Here is an 18593-nt window from a genome sequence, read left to right as displayed (position 1 = left end):
TGCATTCAGCCGTTCACTTCATTGTGAATAATGATGTAATTTTTAAACAACAGGTACATCAAAGGGACTATACAAAATACTTGTTATAATGAATAATTATATTTTAATCTTGCATGACAATTGTGTACATTGCTGAGTTAAAACCAGTTACTGTGATGCTTCTCGAACAGTTTCATAACTTTGAACGTGTCCCCAACAGGGCCACTGTCCACATCCAAGTGAATGACATCAATGAGTATTCGCCAGTGTTCAAGGAGAAGTCTTACAAAGCCACAGTCATTGAGGGCAAAAAGTATGACAGCATTCTGAAGGTGGAAGCAGTAGATGCCGACTGCTCTTTCCAGTTCAGCCAAATCTGCAGCTACGAGATCGTCACCCCCGACGTGCCATTCGCTGTCGACAAGGATGGTAAGGATACGTAACAGTGCGTTCCAAACGCCTCCCAGAAAAGCTTCATTGTAGGTCAAAGAGTCACTCAGATCACATTGTCCATTGATCTGTTTGAACAGCAGAGGTGTAAGATTCATTTTGAATTCACCACAGCTTGCTGACAAGCACGGTCTCCTTGAAATGTCATAGAAGTCGATCATCCAATTAATGTGTTGGTTTATTAGCTGAAGATCTAACAACTGAAATGTGTGTAAATATCTTCTGAAAGGAGCAATAGTCATGCACAGAATACCATCACATTATCGGTGTCAAGGTATTAGGTAAACAAACAAAAACACATTTTGTCAACTTGATTTTTTTCTTTTTCTTTGTCCAGGTTTCATCAAGAACACAGAGAAACTGAACTATGCCAAAGAGCACATGTACAAGCTGACCGTGACTGCCTACGACTGTGGGAAGAACCGTGCCTCAGAGGATGTACTGGTTAAGATCAATATCAAGCCCACCTGCAAGCCCGGCTGGCAAGGTATCAAAGCTCCCCTTACACACTCTGTTTCACCAAGTTGCGTCACTGATTGAGTGTGTCTGTGTGGGGAACAAAAGCGCCATGGCCTCCTCACAGAACACACACAGGAAGACATTGTCAAAAGGTTATTTAACTCCCTTAAGCCCTTAGACCTTTTAATGTGGCTGGGATAATTAAAACAGCCTTAAATAAGCAAAGTAAGTCTGTTGTTTGTGCGCTGAAGGGAATCTCATCCCCCCCCCTCTCTCACTTTTGTCTCTCTTTGTCTATGTCTGTCTGTCTGTCACTCTATGTCTGTATTGTCCTCTCAGGCTTCAATAAGAGGACAGAGTATGAGCCCGGCACAGGCAGCCTGGCTCTTTTTCCCAGCATGCACTTGGAGACCTGTGACGAGCCAATCACCTCCATCAAGGCCAGCATCGACCTGGAGACCAGCCACATTGGGAAGGGCTGCGACAGAGACACCTATTCTGAGAAGTCCCTTCACAAGCTGTGTGGTAAGAAATGACTCATCTAACCATGTATATTACTTGTATTTTACTCTGTTACATTTTTATTTTGCTGTCTTGTTGTTTTGATCTGTTTAGCGCTTTGGTTGACATCAGTCATTGTAAATGTGCTTTCTAAATACACTTTGAGTTGAGTTGAGTTGTATATGTACACATACCTGACAATGAATGTACCTTATGAATTAAATTATTCTAATCACAGTCCACATTATAAACAATTGTGGTTGCTGCTGATTTGATCCCCCATTAATGATTCATTTGACTATACAGTGAGATATATTCCCTGGCTGCGCAGTACAATACATATTTTAGTTGACTCTTTATTTAATTAACTTAAAATATATATATATTTATTTATATTTATTGAGCGCTGCAGGACTTTCACCACAAAAAGAGCACATCAAAAGTGAAAAATGTGTACAAATCTCTTAAGGTACAATTTTTCATACAGTTCGTTCAGTGCTTCTTTCTTATTTAATTCACTATTTTGTATCTAAATGAACCTGTATCTTGTTTCAGGTGCCAGCACTGGTACCGTGGAGCTGCTGCCTGCGCCCAGCAGCTCTGCCAACTGGACGGTGGGTCTGCCCACAGACAACGGCCACGACAGCGACCAGGTATTTGAGTTCAACGGCACCCAGGCCATCAGAGTGCCCGACGGCGTGGTGAACACAAACCTTAAGGACCCCTTCACCATCTCCGTGTGGATGAGGCATGGCCCTGGGGCCCACGAGAAGGAGACCATCCTGTGCAACTCTGACAAGACAGGTAATGGCCCTGCGGGAGAGCAGAATGGAAGAAGTCCATTACTGCTTTGACCACTTAAGTCCTACATACTTTGTTGTATATCTTCTAGCGAAAATAGCCGACCTACAAGCTCATAACGCCTCACAATGCAATGCGTTGTGAACTTGTAGATCTACTATTTCTGCTATTTTGGAAAATTCTCAAATAGGCATGGCAGGGGTTCAAGTGGTTAACTAAGTTAGTTATGTAATAATTAAACAGATGCTTGTACTCTTTGTACTGAAGAATAGAAGGTAGCCTAATTAATTGATTGCTCTTCCCCACCCAGTCATGATTGTCTGATCCCCATCAGGTGTCTCTTTGTTGGTGTGGCCTATAAGACACCAGTGTTTGTTGTTACAATCCCATTTGTTCATTATGATGAAGGCCAGCAGGCCGAAACATCAATACATTTAAAAGAACTTCATATGGAGCCAGAGTGTGCCACCCTTTTTTCTTCTTTTTAAAGAAGTTTGTTTAATTGAAACATTGCATGTCTTCAACAGACTTGTTCCTCTATATTTTGTATTTATAGGCATAACCCTACACGTTTGACTGTAAAGCCCCGGTCTTGTTGCTTTTGTGCTGCATTGTAAATGCAAGCCATCACATAGAGGTTTTTTTTTCTGACAGCATCCTGTGTTTATTTAAGTATCACACTAGGGACAATTCAACTAATTAATCCAGCACATATGGTGTCTGAAAATAACTTGCTAATAAAGACATCATACACCCTCAGGCTACAATCCGTGAATACACTTTGGCAACGCTAGTAAAGATGCATCTAAAACATTGTAACAGACTTCTAACTTTCTGCAGAAACTGTATTTTTTATTTTTTTTATACAATTCAGAATTTTTGTGTGGTGTGTTGTCACATGTGCCCTGACCGTATCCACTGTAAAGGCTACAATCTCTTGCATGTGTTGAACGGGGGTGGGGGTTGGTTCATCAGCAGATCTCCCACTGCTTATATAAGAAGGATTACATCAGGATCGCTGTGCCCTGGGCCGTAAGTCTCCATTCACTTGACCTGTGATTTATGACCCCATATCCAGCCTGTTTTATGCACATTAATATCTAGGGCATTTTGTGCACCATTACATGTTTACTTACATATTATGGTATAGGACTCAAAACAGCAGCCTTTTCCGTCGGTCGTATGTGCAGTCTAATCTTAAACTGTGCAACATTGAAACTGAATGTGGGTGTACTGGTTTGACTTCTTTGAGCTATACGTTTTGACAGGATCCGGTTTGAATTGAAAACTGGGAGTCCACAACAGAATGCACTACCGGATAGCCCTAAAGACATTTTCAGTCGACTAATCAGTTTGGTTTAATCAACACATTTGTAAAATTGTGTTCATTCAATCATGCTGCGAGACCAGCCTTTTCAGGTTGGTTGAGAGCTGAACATTCTAATGTTGATGTAACAATTCTGACGGATAGGCCCACTCCTGTTTTTGCTCATTAAATATCTTTGCAAAAACATTGTGACTCACAATGCATCGCTCACAATTTGTGAGCTTGTAGAGCAACACATTTTTCGGAAATGTTCCCCCCAGAATAGAGATGCTAGGGTTTTATAGTATGAGGGTACAGAATGCTCACAGCAATATGTTTTTTTTTCTTCAGTTAATTAAAATGTTGCTCCCTTTGTCTAGTTAACTTTTAAAACAAGACCACTTTCCACTTGAAGATGTATTTTGAACAAATTTTAAATGTGCATCTTCTGCAGAGATGAACAGACACCACTACTCTCTGTACGTCCACAACTGCCGTCTGATCCTGCTACTCCGCCAGGAGCCATCAGAGTCAGAGAACTACAAGCCAGCTGAGTTCCACTGGAAACTGGACCAGGTTAGTCCCTTACGACACTGTTTCTCAACCAGTGGTTCACGGACCACTGAACCGGTGGTTCATGACATAATTACAGGTGGTCCATGGAAAGTGTAAATGTGTAAATATGAATGTATCAAAAATATTTTTAAATAATATTTCATCTATACAATTTAAGTACTGTGGGAAAAAGATTCAAATGAAAGTTAAGTCAGATATACTTCGTTGCGCGCAGTGTTACCACCAAAAATATTTTTTCGGTGTGTGATACCGACGTGCAATTTAGTACAAATCTGACTTTAAGATCAGTAATATTAAATATTATTATTATTATTATTATTATTATGTTTAATAAAATAGAAATGTGTCTTATATAATAAATATATATTTTATTGTGGGGAGGTGGGGTTGTGTGGTCCTTGACCATTGTTCAAGATATGCTAGTGGTCTGGTTCTCAAAAAAAAAGGTTGAGAACAACTGCCTTATGATGACCCCGGCTACATGGACCACAAACCATGGGGAATGTCTTACAGTTTATTTTCTAACCACGTGGTTTATGAGAGCCTTTTATGAGGAAGCTGGAAGTGTTGTTGAAGGACACAGTGTACTCCTTAGGCCCTTGTGCTTCTTGACAGCCATGTAAATCATAACCTGACCCCTGACCTCAACGTCTGCACCGCCCCCCTCTTTGTCTCCCCCAGGTGTGTGACAAAGAGTGGCATCACTTTGTGGTGAACGTGGAATTGCCGTCTGTCACTCTGTTCGTGGACGGCACCACGTTCGAGCCCTTTTTGGTCACAGAGGACTACCCCCTGCACGCCTCCAAGATCGACACCCAGCTCACCATTGGCGCCTGCTGGCAAGGTACAAGTCTGACATGTTCTACATAGACCGCTGTGAAATGATATCATCATATGACATGAGGAATACTAAGAACTAAGAAATTGTAACATTTAATATGGATGAATCTCAAAGTACGACATCAAACTACAGTGTAAGTACTTAATGGAGAGGTCTGTGCACAGTCAAATCCTCAGTTTTTAACAGTGTACAAATGGAACCAAATGGATCTGTAAGGGTCAATTTATTTCTATTTGTAGACTCTCTGAGTTAAATCAACAGTCAGTATTTGACGGTGCAAGTGAATGTTTGGAGAGTGGTTATTAGGATGGTCATCTCTCTCCAAACATTCCGTGACCGGCCATTAATTCTGCACTCGCATTTTGTTGTTGCTTATTATTGATGCAGATATATAATAACAGAGATATCCACACTACCTGTACACCTATTATTCCTTTAAATGTTCTGTGTATGCTATTTTCCAAGTACAGTATTAACTCTCTCCTTGTTAGATGATTCTCGGATGATGCATTGATGTGACCTCCTAGAGTCATATCTTAGTTTGTCCTACAAATCCTCAACTCTCCTCCCTATCTGTCCCTGCTCTCTTGTCTCTACCCTCTACAGAGAACTCAGGACATGACAATGACACTGAGACAGTCTCTGAGCCCACTCCAGGTTGCTCAAGTCTTTCGCTTATTCCTCAGATAATGTCCATTTGTCCATGATGTCCGTCCCTCCATCCTAACTGCATCCTCATGACATTTTCACTAGAATGGCTCCAGTCCATTCTAGCGGCACGACTCTGTTCATTGTAACCCCTCGCAGCATGATGCAGTATGGATTAGATTGTTGTGGGTTTCCTTATTGCCTGCCTCAGTTTTGCCGTCTACACATCCCCTGTTTTTATTCTTTGATTTGCTCTGCCCTCCATAAACCTGATGCAGTTTAATCTCTATCTCGATTTCCGATACAAGCCTAGAACAGAAATAGACATAAAATGAGCTCAAACCCCTGAACTGGCTGCAGTGTTTGGCCATGCTGTCTCCTCTTTCAGAGCGTGACCTTGGTGTGATATGCACCATCTCCTCCGTATCACATAACAAGACTACAGCAGTAGCCCCCCCCCCTACACGCACGCACGCACACACACGCCCGCACGCCCGCACGCCCGCACACACGCACAGACACACAGACACACACACACACACACACACACACACACACACACACACACACACACACACACACACACACACACACACACACACACACACACACACACACACACACACACGACTCAGCTGGATGACTGTGTTAACCTTGAGATGTGGACGGCCAGGTTTGTCACGGTCTCTGCAGTGACGCAGGCCTCTGCTCGTCATGTTTTGGCACAGCTCGATCCCCCAGCACGACTTTTTCACCTACACAGCAGGTAGCTCTCAGCACTGAAATACCAAGGTTCACTGAAACAGCAAAGTACCAGACTGATTTGATAAGTGGTTCAGGTCATGTTTTCAATCCTCAAAATTGCATCTGTGATGTCACAAAGATGAGATGAGGTGAATAAAGATGATCTCCTGTTTATTTTGCCTGTTCAACCCCCTCCCCCCCAAACACACACATACACACACACACACACACTTTCTTTAGAGCAGGGTTAGAGCAAGGCTTCGGTAACACCATGTTATGGCTGAGGTTGCATGTGGCTCGAGGCCTGTATCACCCATCATCCTTCTCTTTCTCTCTCTCTCTGTCTGTCTGTCTGTGTGTCTCTCACTCTCACTCTCACTCTCACTCTCTCTCTCACTATCTCTCGCTATCTGGGCCCCAGGCCTTGTAAGGACATATATTCTAACTTGCATGAGCACCAGTCACGTCGGCTTTGCACATTGAGACGGCACGCTTGAATCACTGGCTCAGAAAAGGTCAAAACCGCACATTGTACGCCTGACTGACTATGTGTTTCTTTTCTCTGTGTGTGTGTGTGTGTTACCTTCCCATTCTCTTCATTCCGGTGTGTTCAGGCGGCAACGCTCGCATGGCCCAGTTTTTCCGCGGGAATCTCGCAGGGCTCATGATCCGTTCTGGCAAGCTGGAGAACAAGAAGGTGATTGACTGCCTGTACACCTGCAAGGAGGGCCTGGATGTGCAGCTGCCTGAGGAGGTGGCTTCAGCTGTCAAGGTGAGGAGGACGCTACGCCACTCCAGAGACCCTATATGGGCCACACACTCAGCAACCAGCCGCTTTAGGCTCAGGCTGTTACACTGTGAATTCCTGAGTGTTCATTCAACTCCGAGAGTTTGCTGTACAAATGGAATTTGTAGATTTGTTCCATCTGTACACTTGGGTTCAAAGGAACACTCAGGATTTTACTGAGTATGATTTAGATGGAACACAATGTACTGTTGAATGAACAAAGAGACATTCTTATGTAGGGTGTACATAAGTAACACTAGACTAAATAAAGGTGAAATACATTTTTATAGAATCTATAAAAAACTATCAATATAGAATCTATAAAAACAGTTTATCTACAGTATAATATACTGTACATGACACCTAAATAAGATATATACTAAGATACATAAATAAATAAAAATAAATAAGGAACTGAAACTATGCTTTAAATCAGAGATCCCATAAGCAACCCATTGATATTCTTTCCTCAGGTGGAGTTTAACCCCAACCAGTCATCTCTGACGGTGGAGGGCGATGACATCGATGCCTTTGATAAGGTCATGCAGCACATCTCCTACCTGAACTCACGTCAGTTCCCCACGCCCGGCATCAGACACCTCCGCGTCTCCACCACAGTCAAGTAAGCCACGGAGACTAAAGGACATTTTACCCAGTGGTTGTCATTGTCAAACTTTTTCACGCCAAGGACTCCCAAATGTATATGTATTTGTGGCCACGGACCCCATCTGATTTTTTTACAGGGACCCCCATACAAGTTTTGTGTGTTGTTAAATTATTTCAAATTAAAAAAGAAAAATCAAGTTTTTCCAAGATGTTTTGAAAATTATAGATCTACAAGCTCACAACGTTGTGAGCCCCTTTTCAAAATAGCTGACCCCGCTTTGAGAACTACTGATTTAACCACATGAAACCTATAGTGTCCCTATTCTGGGCATGTCATGACAGGTGAACATTTGTCAAAAATAGCCGATCTACACGCTCATAGCGTTGTGAGCTTGTCTTTGTGTCTTCATGTCTGTCTGTCTGTCTGTCTGTCTGTCCGCGGCTAATCTCGCAAACCACTGGGCCGATCAGCGAAACATTTCTCATGCACGCTGGCAGTAGGCCAAGAAAATGCCATCACAGTTTATTATACCAGAAATCAATGGAGAGGCAAATAACTCCATATTTGGACATCTCAGCGATATGACATCACAGTGTCAATATGACATCATCGACATGACGTCCAAGATCACATGGAAGCAGCAACGTTATTAGACCCTGGCTTTTTCTGTGCTTTAACTGCATCTGTCAGTCGAGGTCAGCAGATGAGCTTGTGAAGGTTCCTGTTACTAAATCACAATTCAAAAATGGGTTCTCTTCTCAAAGGAGGACATGTTTTAAATAATGTGAACAGCATAGAGGTAAAATGGAGTGCAGGTTTTTTTGAGCCGGTAATGCTGCTACAAAAGGAATGCACATGGCAGGTTGAGGGGAAAGTCAAGGTAGATAATATAAATGGAATTAGAAAAGCTCTGTGTTCTAAAATCTCTTTATCTTATTGTCCTTGGGACAGAGTGTTACAGTGTTGACAATGACATCCACGGCACCAACATGCATTATTCACAAGCAGTGGTGGAAAATATTTCCATTTTTGATACTTTATACTTCACTGCATAATAGTCAGTTATTGTGTCCTTCTTGCCTTCCTTTTTCTGTGTTTATTGTCTGCATCTGTTGTGTCATATTTACACTTTTTGGGGAGTATAACATCTGGAACTTGAACGTAACCTCATCTCGTCCCCTCAGGTGCTTCAACGAGGACGCGTGCGTTACAGTGCCAGATGCCGAGGGTTACGTGATGGTGCTTCGGCCAGAGGAGCCCAAGATCAGCTTGAGCGGCATCGACCACTTCGCCCGCAGCGCCGCCGAGTTTGAGAGCCAGGAGGGCGTGACGCTCTTCCCTGAGCTCCGCATTGTGAGCACCATCACCCGCGAGGTCGACGCCGAGGCCGAGGCCGAACCAGAGGTCGCTGAGGACGACCCCACGGGTAAGAGAAACGCACATGTGCGCACACAATGGGCACACAATGGGAAGTGCAACCACAAGCTACAGGAACTAGAGAAAAGGTTGTTGTAACTCCGCTCCTACAGCGTCGTATAGATGGGATTCTCAACCTGTGGGTTGGGGACCACTGGTGGGCCACGAGGTATTGCAAGTGGCCCCCCAAATAATTGCCAAAACACTTAAGATTTTAATGATAATATAACATTTATATATAAAATAAATAATATTTAAAAATAATCATGGTATTGTTTCTTTACAACTCTGAAATTTCGTTTTCATTTTGATACCCGATAAATAGGAATACTGTGTAAGTTCCATCGATCCAAGTCGGAACACAATCGATTGATTGATCATTGAAATAAACATGCTCTGAAAAGCCCACCCATCGGACCACTTAACATGGCTGCCGAAAGGCAAAAATTTACAAAGGTTTTCAAAAATGTTGAAGTGAGCTTGTAGATCTGCTATTTTTGCTACTTTTGCGTGACATTGTCATATGATAAAGTACAAAATTGGACATCCATTTCTGGAAAGAAAAAAAGCAAAAAACCTAAGAGTTCTGCCCAACAGCAACTACCTGTATGTACTGTACATAACATCTCTATGAACACCTGCACGCTACATTCCTGATCTTCTTATGTTTGTACCTTGAGGGGAAATATCTCTAGTTGAGTTGAGTTACTGTGATGGTGGAACGACTCCATGGTGGAATGGCTCCCTTAGGCATAGCGCATATATATACAGTAGAAAGCTGTGTGGTTATAGACACTGACGCAGAGGATTAAGACATGGGGGAGCAAGGGATTGGAGAAAAAAGGGAGGGAGGGAGAGAGAGAGAGAGAGAGAGAGATGGATAGAGGGAGGAGTTGTTTACTACAGACTCCGTGGGGAAGGGGACATTTGACCAGCCGTGCCATCTGTTTGGCCTCTATGTGAGGCGAGGCAGGGAGGGACGGGGAGAGAGAATAGAAGTAAGGGGGGCATACAGTACATAGGAAGAGAAACAAAGTGCTTTGGTGAACAACAGGCCATGTGGGACAAAGGGGCTTAAACACTTAAAACCCTATACTTAGTTGACCGTATTCCTAGGGGCTACTACACTAAATATCTTCCCCAAAAATCTAATCTACAAGCTATAATCTACAAGCTCACATAAAAGAAACAAAAGAAATACAAGAAAAAACTAATATCTGCAATTTTCGGCAATTGTTCCCCCCCTTAGAATTGTGATGCTTGGGTTTCAAATGGTTAAAGTCCTGCTCCGCCTCTCTTGACATAATGAACTCATGCTCTCCACTGGACGGCAAGGAGCTGCGATCAGACCGTCTGCAGTTAGCAGACCAGTAAAATAGGCACACAGGGAATCCATTATAGGAGTTCCTGTAGTGCAGACTAGAGGCAGAAGATGCGAATGGCACAAATACATCTTAATAAAAATGTAATGTGCGCAATAAAAGAATATGCACTGTCACAGGGGAGAGTTTGCTTTACACCAGCTGACCATATGATGAACTTTTATTACGGCGTGGCTCTGCAGGAGTCTAGCCGTCTGTAAGAGGGTCGGTCTATGTCTGTCTGTGTCCGTCTGTCTGTGTTTTCTGGGCTAATCTCGCAAACGGCGGGACGATCAGCGCCAAAGTTCTTGTGCACACTGCCAATTAAATGTTATAATAGAAGTCAAAGGGTCTCTGAACAGGCTGAAACCTTGCCCAAATTTGGTATCATACCTCATAGATATGTCGTAGAGATCTTGAAGCTCAAGGAAAGACTTTTACATTTACAAGCAAGTATAGTATACTGTGAGTGTGCAAGTGAAACTGGGCTCAAAGCGCTACCAGTCCATATCCTCAAGACTCAACCTGGCCAGCTCTCTGCAACTCCTCATCCCTGACTACATTCTTTTTTTTGTCCTTTCCCGTGGTTCGTCCAGTTCAAGAGACAGTGGTATCAGAGGAGATCATGCACAACCTGGACACATGCGAGGTGACCGCCATTGGAGATGAGCTGGACGGCGAGCATGAGAGCCTGGAGGTGGACCTGTCCCAGCTCCAGCAGCGTGGTCTGGAGATGAGCTCCTCTAACCTCGGCCTGGTCATCACTGGTACGGACACTCGTAGACCCGTGCACACTGTACTATAAATGATGTGTCCCCATGTAATGAACAACTGTATATGTAAAGGACATTCAGACGCATACTGTACGAGGCATCAAATGAACATGACAAGCTTACGGTTGTATCCTGCTGTGAGTGACAACGACCGCATAGAATGGGTTTATCTAATCCCACTGGATTAATTCACCACCCCATAACCATGTTCAAATGTTATGCTAGCACATGCACACAATTGCGGCGCTTACTATTACTCATACATACTCAAATGTCTTTTAAGATCTGTGAGACTAAATCCATTTTGCAGCTGTTCACTCCTTAATTCCTTACCATGAATATTCATCAGCCTATTTAGAAACATGCAACCCCATGGTATATAATTTACTTTCCCACTACATGGGCATTTGTTTACCTGGTATTTCTTTTTATTTGAGGCACTAGGTTTATGTGACTATTTACCTTGTTGTTTGTTGGCATGCTTACTCACTCTTCCTATTATGATCTTGCAACTTTTAAGTTACTCTGGATAAGAGCGTCTGCTAAATGCCTAAATTGTGGTGTTATTGTAAATTGAGGTACTGTATGTCAAATAGCATTATCTGCAGCTTGTAGTATCTCCTGTTCACGTGTGATTGTGCCTCTCTGTGTGGTAGGCGTGAACACTATGGCCAACTACGAGCTGGTGCTGCACCTGATCCGCTACAAGAACTGGCACACCGAGGCTCTCTTCGACAGGAAGTTCAAGCTGGTGTGCTCGGAACTCAACGGCCGCTACATCAGCAATGACTTCAAAGTCGAGGTATTTACTGGACATCGGACGTGTCCTTTCTTGGTCACCATCGTGAAATAAAGGAACCAAAAGAAACAAATAAATGCATAAACCTAAAAAGGAGGCATTCACTGCAGAGGGTTAGAAATGGTATCCTCTGTCCTCCTCCGCACATCATCTGGGGAGAACTATGTGTACAACGATATATGAATGCTTACTCATCATAATACATTGTTTCCAACATAATATCTAGGATTGTCCTCATTCAACATATTCTGAAACATTTTGTGTTTCCTCAGGTGAACGTGATCCACACAGCCAACCCCATGGAGCATGCCAACAATGCCATGGTACAGCCCAACTTTATCAATCCTGTGCACCACGCCTCTGTTGACCTGTCTGGACACAACCTGGTCAACGCTCACCAGGCCTCAGGTGAGCTTTAAACCACTTTTCACCCCGGCATGTTATTATAGAAAAAAAGCTACGACAGGAAGCAAAAAAAGAAATCTTCTGTATATGGTTTCACAACCTAAGAGTAATTTGGAAGAGCTAGTTGGAAGAGAATAGCACGCGTGCACACACACACACACACACACACACACACACACACACACACACACACACACACACACACACACACACACACACACACACACACACACACACACGCGCAGCCTCCAAAAGCATTCCTCTGCACTTCAGTTAAACCCCATTAGCTCTAGTGCTGGAACACGAGGGAATACATTTGCCCTCTCTCTCTGCAACACAACTAATGGCCATAAAATGCCCTAGCACAGAATTACAGGCAATGACTTGGAAAATTAACTGTATGTTGTGGAGAACGTTGTCGAAGTGACTTTTACTTTTTTGTCGTTGTGCGACAAGTGAAACTAACGATGCCCTCCTGGGGTGTGTGTGTGTGTGTGTGTGTGTGTGTGTGTGTGTGTGTGTGTGTGTGTGTGTGCGTGCATGCTGCTGTGCCCAGTGGTCCCCAGCGCAGCCACCATTGTCATTGTTGTGTGTGTGAGCTTCCTGGTGTTCATGATCATCCTGGGCGTGTTCCGCATCCGAGCGGCCCACCAGCGCACCGTGAGGGACACGGAGGGCGGCAAGGAGAACGAGATGGACTGGGACGACTCGGCCCTCACCATCACCGTCAACCCCATGGAGGTAAACGCACACAACCTCGCTTCAAACAAACATCGACGTTAGCCCGACAGACAACCTTAGCCCCTGCACAGTAGTGTTCCCCCCTCTTTCTCTTGTGTTCTCTCTTCTCGCTCTCTCCTCCTTCAGAGCAACGTTGCTTACTCGATTTACGCAAAATTGTATTTTTTATTATTATTATTATACATAACTGTTTTATTGTACCGATGCTGGGCTGTACATTAGCGCATTCGTGTCCAATTCTACACTGTCCCAACTTCATTGGTATTGTAAAAATGTATCATTATAATTCTCGTTATCACTGCTAATGTGCTTTTGGCATGTTGTGTTTTTGGTTAAAAAAAAATGCTTTATTTCACTTTCCAAGTTAAAGTAATCCTTGTTTTGTGAATAGATCCTGTGGTCGAATAGCGACAACTACTGGTTGACAAGAGGTATTGAATGAAAGAAAAAAAAGAAAAGAAAAACATAGGGCACCTGGGTTCAAATCCCGGGTAGGAGAAGTTACAGATTGCAGCTTTAAGCTTGTTCCGGATGCTTGTATTCTCAATTTTGCCATGCGTTAGCAGAATAAGGCATGCATGTGACGTTATTCAAGACACGTCTGTCCTGTTTTTTTTTTGTTTTTCTTTCACATTGTTGCGGTTAGGCCTTGGAGCACTGAAGTGACACATCGTATTCAGTTATGAAATCTCACTCTTTCTGCTGCCTGGCAACAACAGTGCAGCCCTTCTATTATAGACCTACTGGCAAACTGTAACTTATTTATACAATACTCGGCTACAAGAAAATAAATAATACCACAAGTTGACCACAATCCAGCTCTTGTCGCGGTCGGGCGTGTGCACGAAACAAGCACCAACGCGACAGTTTCATGGGAGTGCGCCCGCTTGACGCTCCGCCAGACAGATTGGCCGCGCCTCCCCACTGCCCGCTCGCCTCTCATTGAAAATGTATGGCTAGGCGCGCCAGTCGCTTCCCGTCTGAAAAGCCCTTATCTCTGTCCAGACATACGAGGACCAGCACAGCAGCGAAGAGGAGGAAGAGGAGGAGGAGGAGAGCGAGGACGGAGAGGAGGAAGATGACATCACGAGCGCCGAATCGGAGAGCAGCGAGGAAGAGGAAGGTGCAGAACCTGAGGACCAGCAGGGGGCCAGCAGACAGCAGCAGCTGGAGTGGGATGACTCAACTCTCACCTACTAAAGACCACACGCAACACACGTACACACGCATGCACGCGCACACACACACACACACACACACACACACACACACACACACACACACACACACACCTTCTCCACATACACTACAGTACCTCCTCACACATACAAATCACTTAACCAAACCCACACCCTCACCAGTGTGAGCTGACATACACACACACACACACACACACACACACACACACACACACTGTCAAACACATGCACACACTCCCTGACAACGTCATTTTGAAGGAGCCATGATGTTGGGGGGGGGGGGGGGGGGAGAAAAAAAAATCCTATCAACCTATCTATGGTCCAGGTTTTCCTGTTGTCATCTTCGTGGTGGTACTCAGTGTAGTATAGTAATCACCAGATCACTGATTTTTACTTTTGATTTGTGATTTTTTAATTTATTATGTTTTTAATTCCCAGGAAAACTTGGCCTAAATTTACATTTGTTTTTGAAATAATGTGAGGAAGTCCAACCTTGCACTTCGTGTTCACTCGGATCACAGCTTTCAGATGGAGAATATCTTTTTTATTTTTTTTATGTAGGTATATACCTTGCGCATTCATTTTTTAAATGTGTTTGCCGCTAAAATCACGACTAGCTTTGACTTGGGGTTCATAGACCAGAGAGTGAAACAAGGCGACGCTTCTCAACAAGTAGACTGCAGTTCTTTTTTTTTCTTTTTTTTTTAGTGCATGAGGATATTTGAAAAGTCACATGTGTAGAGGAATAAATTGCTTTTTAATTATTTTGTTTTTGTAAATATAATGAAATGTAATTAGTCAATGTGTTAGTGAAGGCCTAAACAATGGGGTCCAATATCTACAATGACGCAGTAAGTAATGTAGAATATTTGTGTCACACAGGCTGTAGCATGTTGCAAAATTTAGCAGAGCTCTTCCGTCATGCTTGTACAAAACGTGTCTGCTTCAAAATGAGAAACCCAGGACTATAAGCGGAGGTTTCCGTGGCAAAGTGGTGTCCATTTTGTTTTTTTCTTGTTTTTTTGTTTGTTTTTTTTGGCTAAAACTTCATTTCTTTTGCTTTATGTAGGCAGGACTGGCTTCACACACACAGCAAAATCCTCAGTGTTGGTGTCAAAATGGACCTGTAAGGACACATTTGTATGCTCTTTGAGGGTTCAATTAACTGAGGATTTTGTTGTGCAGACTCTTTGCTTTGCTTGCACAGGTGGCAATGCTATACTCAAGGTATCAATGTATTTTAGTCCCTAGAATTCACTGTTGTACAGAAGGGATTTTTGTTCAGGGTATTCACACTCACAAGAGAAATGCATACAAACCTTAGGTTTGTGTTGGGTATGGTACTAAAGATCATAAATAGCACTGTTGGTCTTAAAATATGGGTACTGCTAATATATTAGAGCTTAGAGATGATATATTTTGTCAGCAGCTTTAAACTGCCCTTCTTCATTATCCAGTCCTGCCATGGTGACATAAGTACACTGTAAACATCCTAAGTGTTGGTTTAAATCTGAGTGTAGAAGTAGACCCTATAAGGGTCCATTTTCACACTGTCATAGGTTTCATTTTTACACTCAGTTAAAGTGACACTTAGAATTTTGCTGTGTTGGAAAATAAATGAATCTCTACAAACTACTGAAAGAGCAGATCAATATGGACAGACAAGCTTTTACTGGAGCTTGGTTGAATAGTGCAGCTGCTGGCGTCGTTTTAGGCCCGATTTATACTTTGTCGCACGACAGTGTCGAGCGCTGGAAATAGCCGACCTACAAGCTCACAACGTGTCGGGAATGCACCGCGTTGTGAGCTTGTAGGTCTGCTATTTCCAACGCTCGACACCAGCGTGCGACAAAGAATAAATTACATTTAGGGGTAGAGAGATGAAATGCAAAGACATCTCTTGATTGCTTCATTGCAAAAAAATATTTTTAAAGGTTTTTTTTGTGGCACAGCTATTTAACCCAAGATAATATATTAGATGCATTTTTAAAGCAGCTTCGTATCACAGAGTAATTACTGGCTTTTCTTGTGACTCCTTTTCTCATGGATTCACTGAGTTCCTGTTGGAGGAATTATAACTGAAGGGAGGAGTGCACTAGTTATGATAGGAAAACTCTTTAAAAATGAATCTTATTTTGTTATGGTTTGAATCTTAAAATGAAATATTTTTTTGCAGTAGACCACTAGATTTTATTGTACATGGAACTGTACTGTAGAGTTGTTCTAAGATATTTGTTTACATTTGGTAAACTTGTTTTCCTTCCGGTATTAGTATAAAACTTATACAATTAATTGGGAAGATGTGTCCAATGTTAATCTCCTCTTAGACATGGCTGTTATTCATTACTGTAGTGTATTTTTCACCTAACAGACACAATTGGACATTTTTGGCTAATTTATGCTTAAGCACAAAGTGTTGGGTGACATGTAACTCGAGGAAAATTACGTTTTCAGCCAAAGAAAGTGTCGTATCAACACTTTTTTTGTTTTGTTGAAAATGCGTCACTTTTATTGAGCGACATGTTTCGCAACACTTTTTTTGCCAAAGCACAAATTGGGCTTTACACCTTATAATGTTTCTGGGATTCCAAAATAAATATATCCATTTTCCAACCTGCTTTATGTGACTAGGTTTTGGGTGCATTTTAGTTCAAGGAAGGGAGCAGAAAGTGTGGCATTATCAGTTTGAAAATGATTAGAACGGATGGCATCGAGGCTCTCATACTTTGCATGCAAATCTATTTTCTGAGGATACAATCAGATGGCTCAATAATAATACGAGGGGGGAAATAGCATATTAATTCTTCGCAAGTTTCGTCAAAGGACCTTTTTAGACACAGTCTCCAGGTAATCTTTGATGTTTCGAGCAAACCTTATGTCTAGAGTGACTAGATTTTTTCAGGTCCAATTTATTTATTGTTTTTGGTCAATGGTGGAAATGTGGTGAACAATCTCCCCTTTCATGATGACTTGGGCCTACAAAACATGGGGCCAGGTTTGAGCCGGCCGAGTTGGGAGTGCCTTTTGCCAATCACAGCGCAATTAACACAACTAACAAATAAAAAAGTACTCATTTACGCTCTTTTAGTTGTGGCAACGTTTTTTTTTCTTTTCTTATTTTGTAACTATTTAATGCTAGATTTCTTACAGAGCTGGGGGATGTGATTTTCTTTCATTTTATTGTAACAATAGTCCACTGCTAGTTTTATTAAAAGTGAAGAAGTTTTACATAGGTGTCATGTGTCCATGTTGATGTGTAGAAAAAGTAGATCCATATTGTATCTTCTATATTGTACTAAATCATATTGACGGAATCCACCTCTTAAAAGATGTACATTACCGAATTGCTATAGGCAGCATAGTGGGTATAAATTTACCTATTTGTGTATAGAGGAAGGTCGTTTTCAACAGTGTACTATTGCCTGAATTGCTGACAGAAGTTTTTGAGGGCAGCATGAAATTCACAAGAACCAGTTATAAGCCTGTTCCCTCCAAAGTTCTCACAATGTCATTACGTCAAAAAATGTTTCAATGTCAACATTTCAACTAACACTTCTGCAAAAGGTACAACGCATTATCATTGTTAAGAGTACATTGGCTATGATACTGCTCAGAATTAACCTGGCATCTCAAGTTTTCCAAATCATGTACTTTCTGGTCAGCCCCTGAGATACTGTATTTTTCTCTCTTGAATTGAATGTCACACACTGCCTAATGAATTGAAATGCAGCCGTAATAGTAACATAAAAAATGTAAATGTAGGGGGCTTTTACTTTGCATGAACCACATTTTGTGTATGTTCCATGTAGAGTTGTGAGGCTTGGGGTGAAGAAGGAGGCTCACTACTGATTCTCTTGATTGTCTGTTTCACAAATCCATGCCACTCAAAACCATGTTTTATTTTCTTTCAAATCTTTGCTCAAAGGGTTAAGGTGATGTTTTCAGAATTGTCAAATGCTTCCTTTGTGCTTGTTGGGGCTGCTCTCACTTTTCTACCAATTGAAAGGCAAATTGTGGTTAAGTTGATGCTTGCTCATAAACAAAATAAAGGATGACAAGATGGGGTATAAGATATTTCTTGGTTTCTGTCTTTGTCAGTGGAGCTTTAAGAAAATAGAACTCATCATTTCTGCATCATGAGCATTTCCCCCAATCAATTATTATTCAGAAGCTTAGCTTTGGGTGGCAGTAGTGCACTGG

At 42.3% G+C, this 18593-nt stretch overlaps 1 protein-coding gene across 5 annotated transcripts in view; it reads left to right on the top strand.

Annotated features, from left to right (window-relative positions):
• clstn1 (calsyntenin 1) overlaps positions 1-18463 on the top strand; it is a 40183-nt gene extending 21720 nt beyond the window's left edge. For 2 of the 5 annotated variants that reach the window (XM_084069307.1, XM_084069309.1), the window contains 15 exons: positions 200-408; positions 767-916; positions 1228-1413; positions 1945-2193; positions 3951-4072; positions 4754-4916; positions 5520-5570; positions 6920-7077; positions 7566-7714; positions 8884-9125; positions 11073-11243; positions 11906-12051; positions 12321-12456; positions 13010-13194; positions 14200-18463. In XM_084069307.1, the coding sequence (XP_083925433.1) occupies positions 200-408; positions 767-916; positions 1228-1413; positions 1945-2193; positions 3951-4072; positions 4754-4916; positions 5520-5570; positions 6920-7077; positions 7566-7714; positions 8884-9125; positions 11073-11243; positions 11906-12051; positions 12321-12456; positions 13010-13194; positions 14200-14394 (2512 nt within the window). In that variant the 3' untranslated portion in view covers positions 14395-18463. The remainder of the gene's footprint in view (positions 1-199; positions 409-766; positions 917-1227; positions 1414-1944; positions 2194-3950; positions 4073-4753; positions 4917-5519; positions 5571-6919; positions 7078-7565; positions 7715-8883; positions 9126-11072; positions 11244-11905; positions 12052-12320; positions 12457-13009; positions 13195-14199) is intronic. The other 3 variants (XM_084069311.1, XM_084069310.1, XM_084069308.1) reach the window with 2 other exon arrangements.
• Positions 18464-18593: the final 130 nt, after the last annotated feature.

This window comes from Gymnoscopelus microlampas, assembly GCF_963454915.1.
Source record: "Gymnoscopelus microlampas genome assembly, chromosome: 10".
In the NCBI taxonomy this organism is placed as follows: Eukaryota; Metazoa; Chordata; class Actinopteri; order Myctophiformes; family Myctophidae; genus Gymnoscopelus; species Gymnoscopelus microlampas.
The sequence above is the reverse complement of the archived record's forward strand: the minus strand, read 5'-3'. Positions and strand labels throughout refer to the sequence as shown.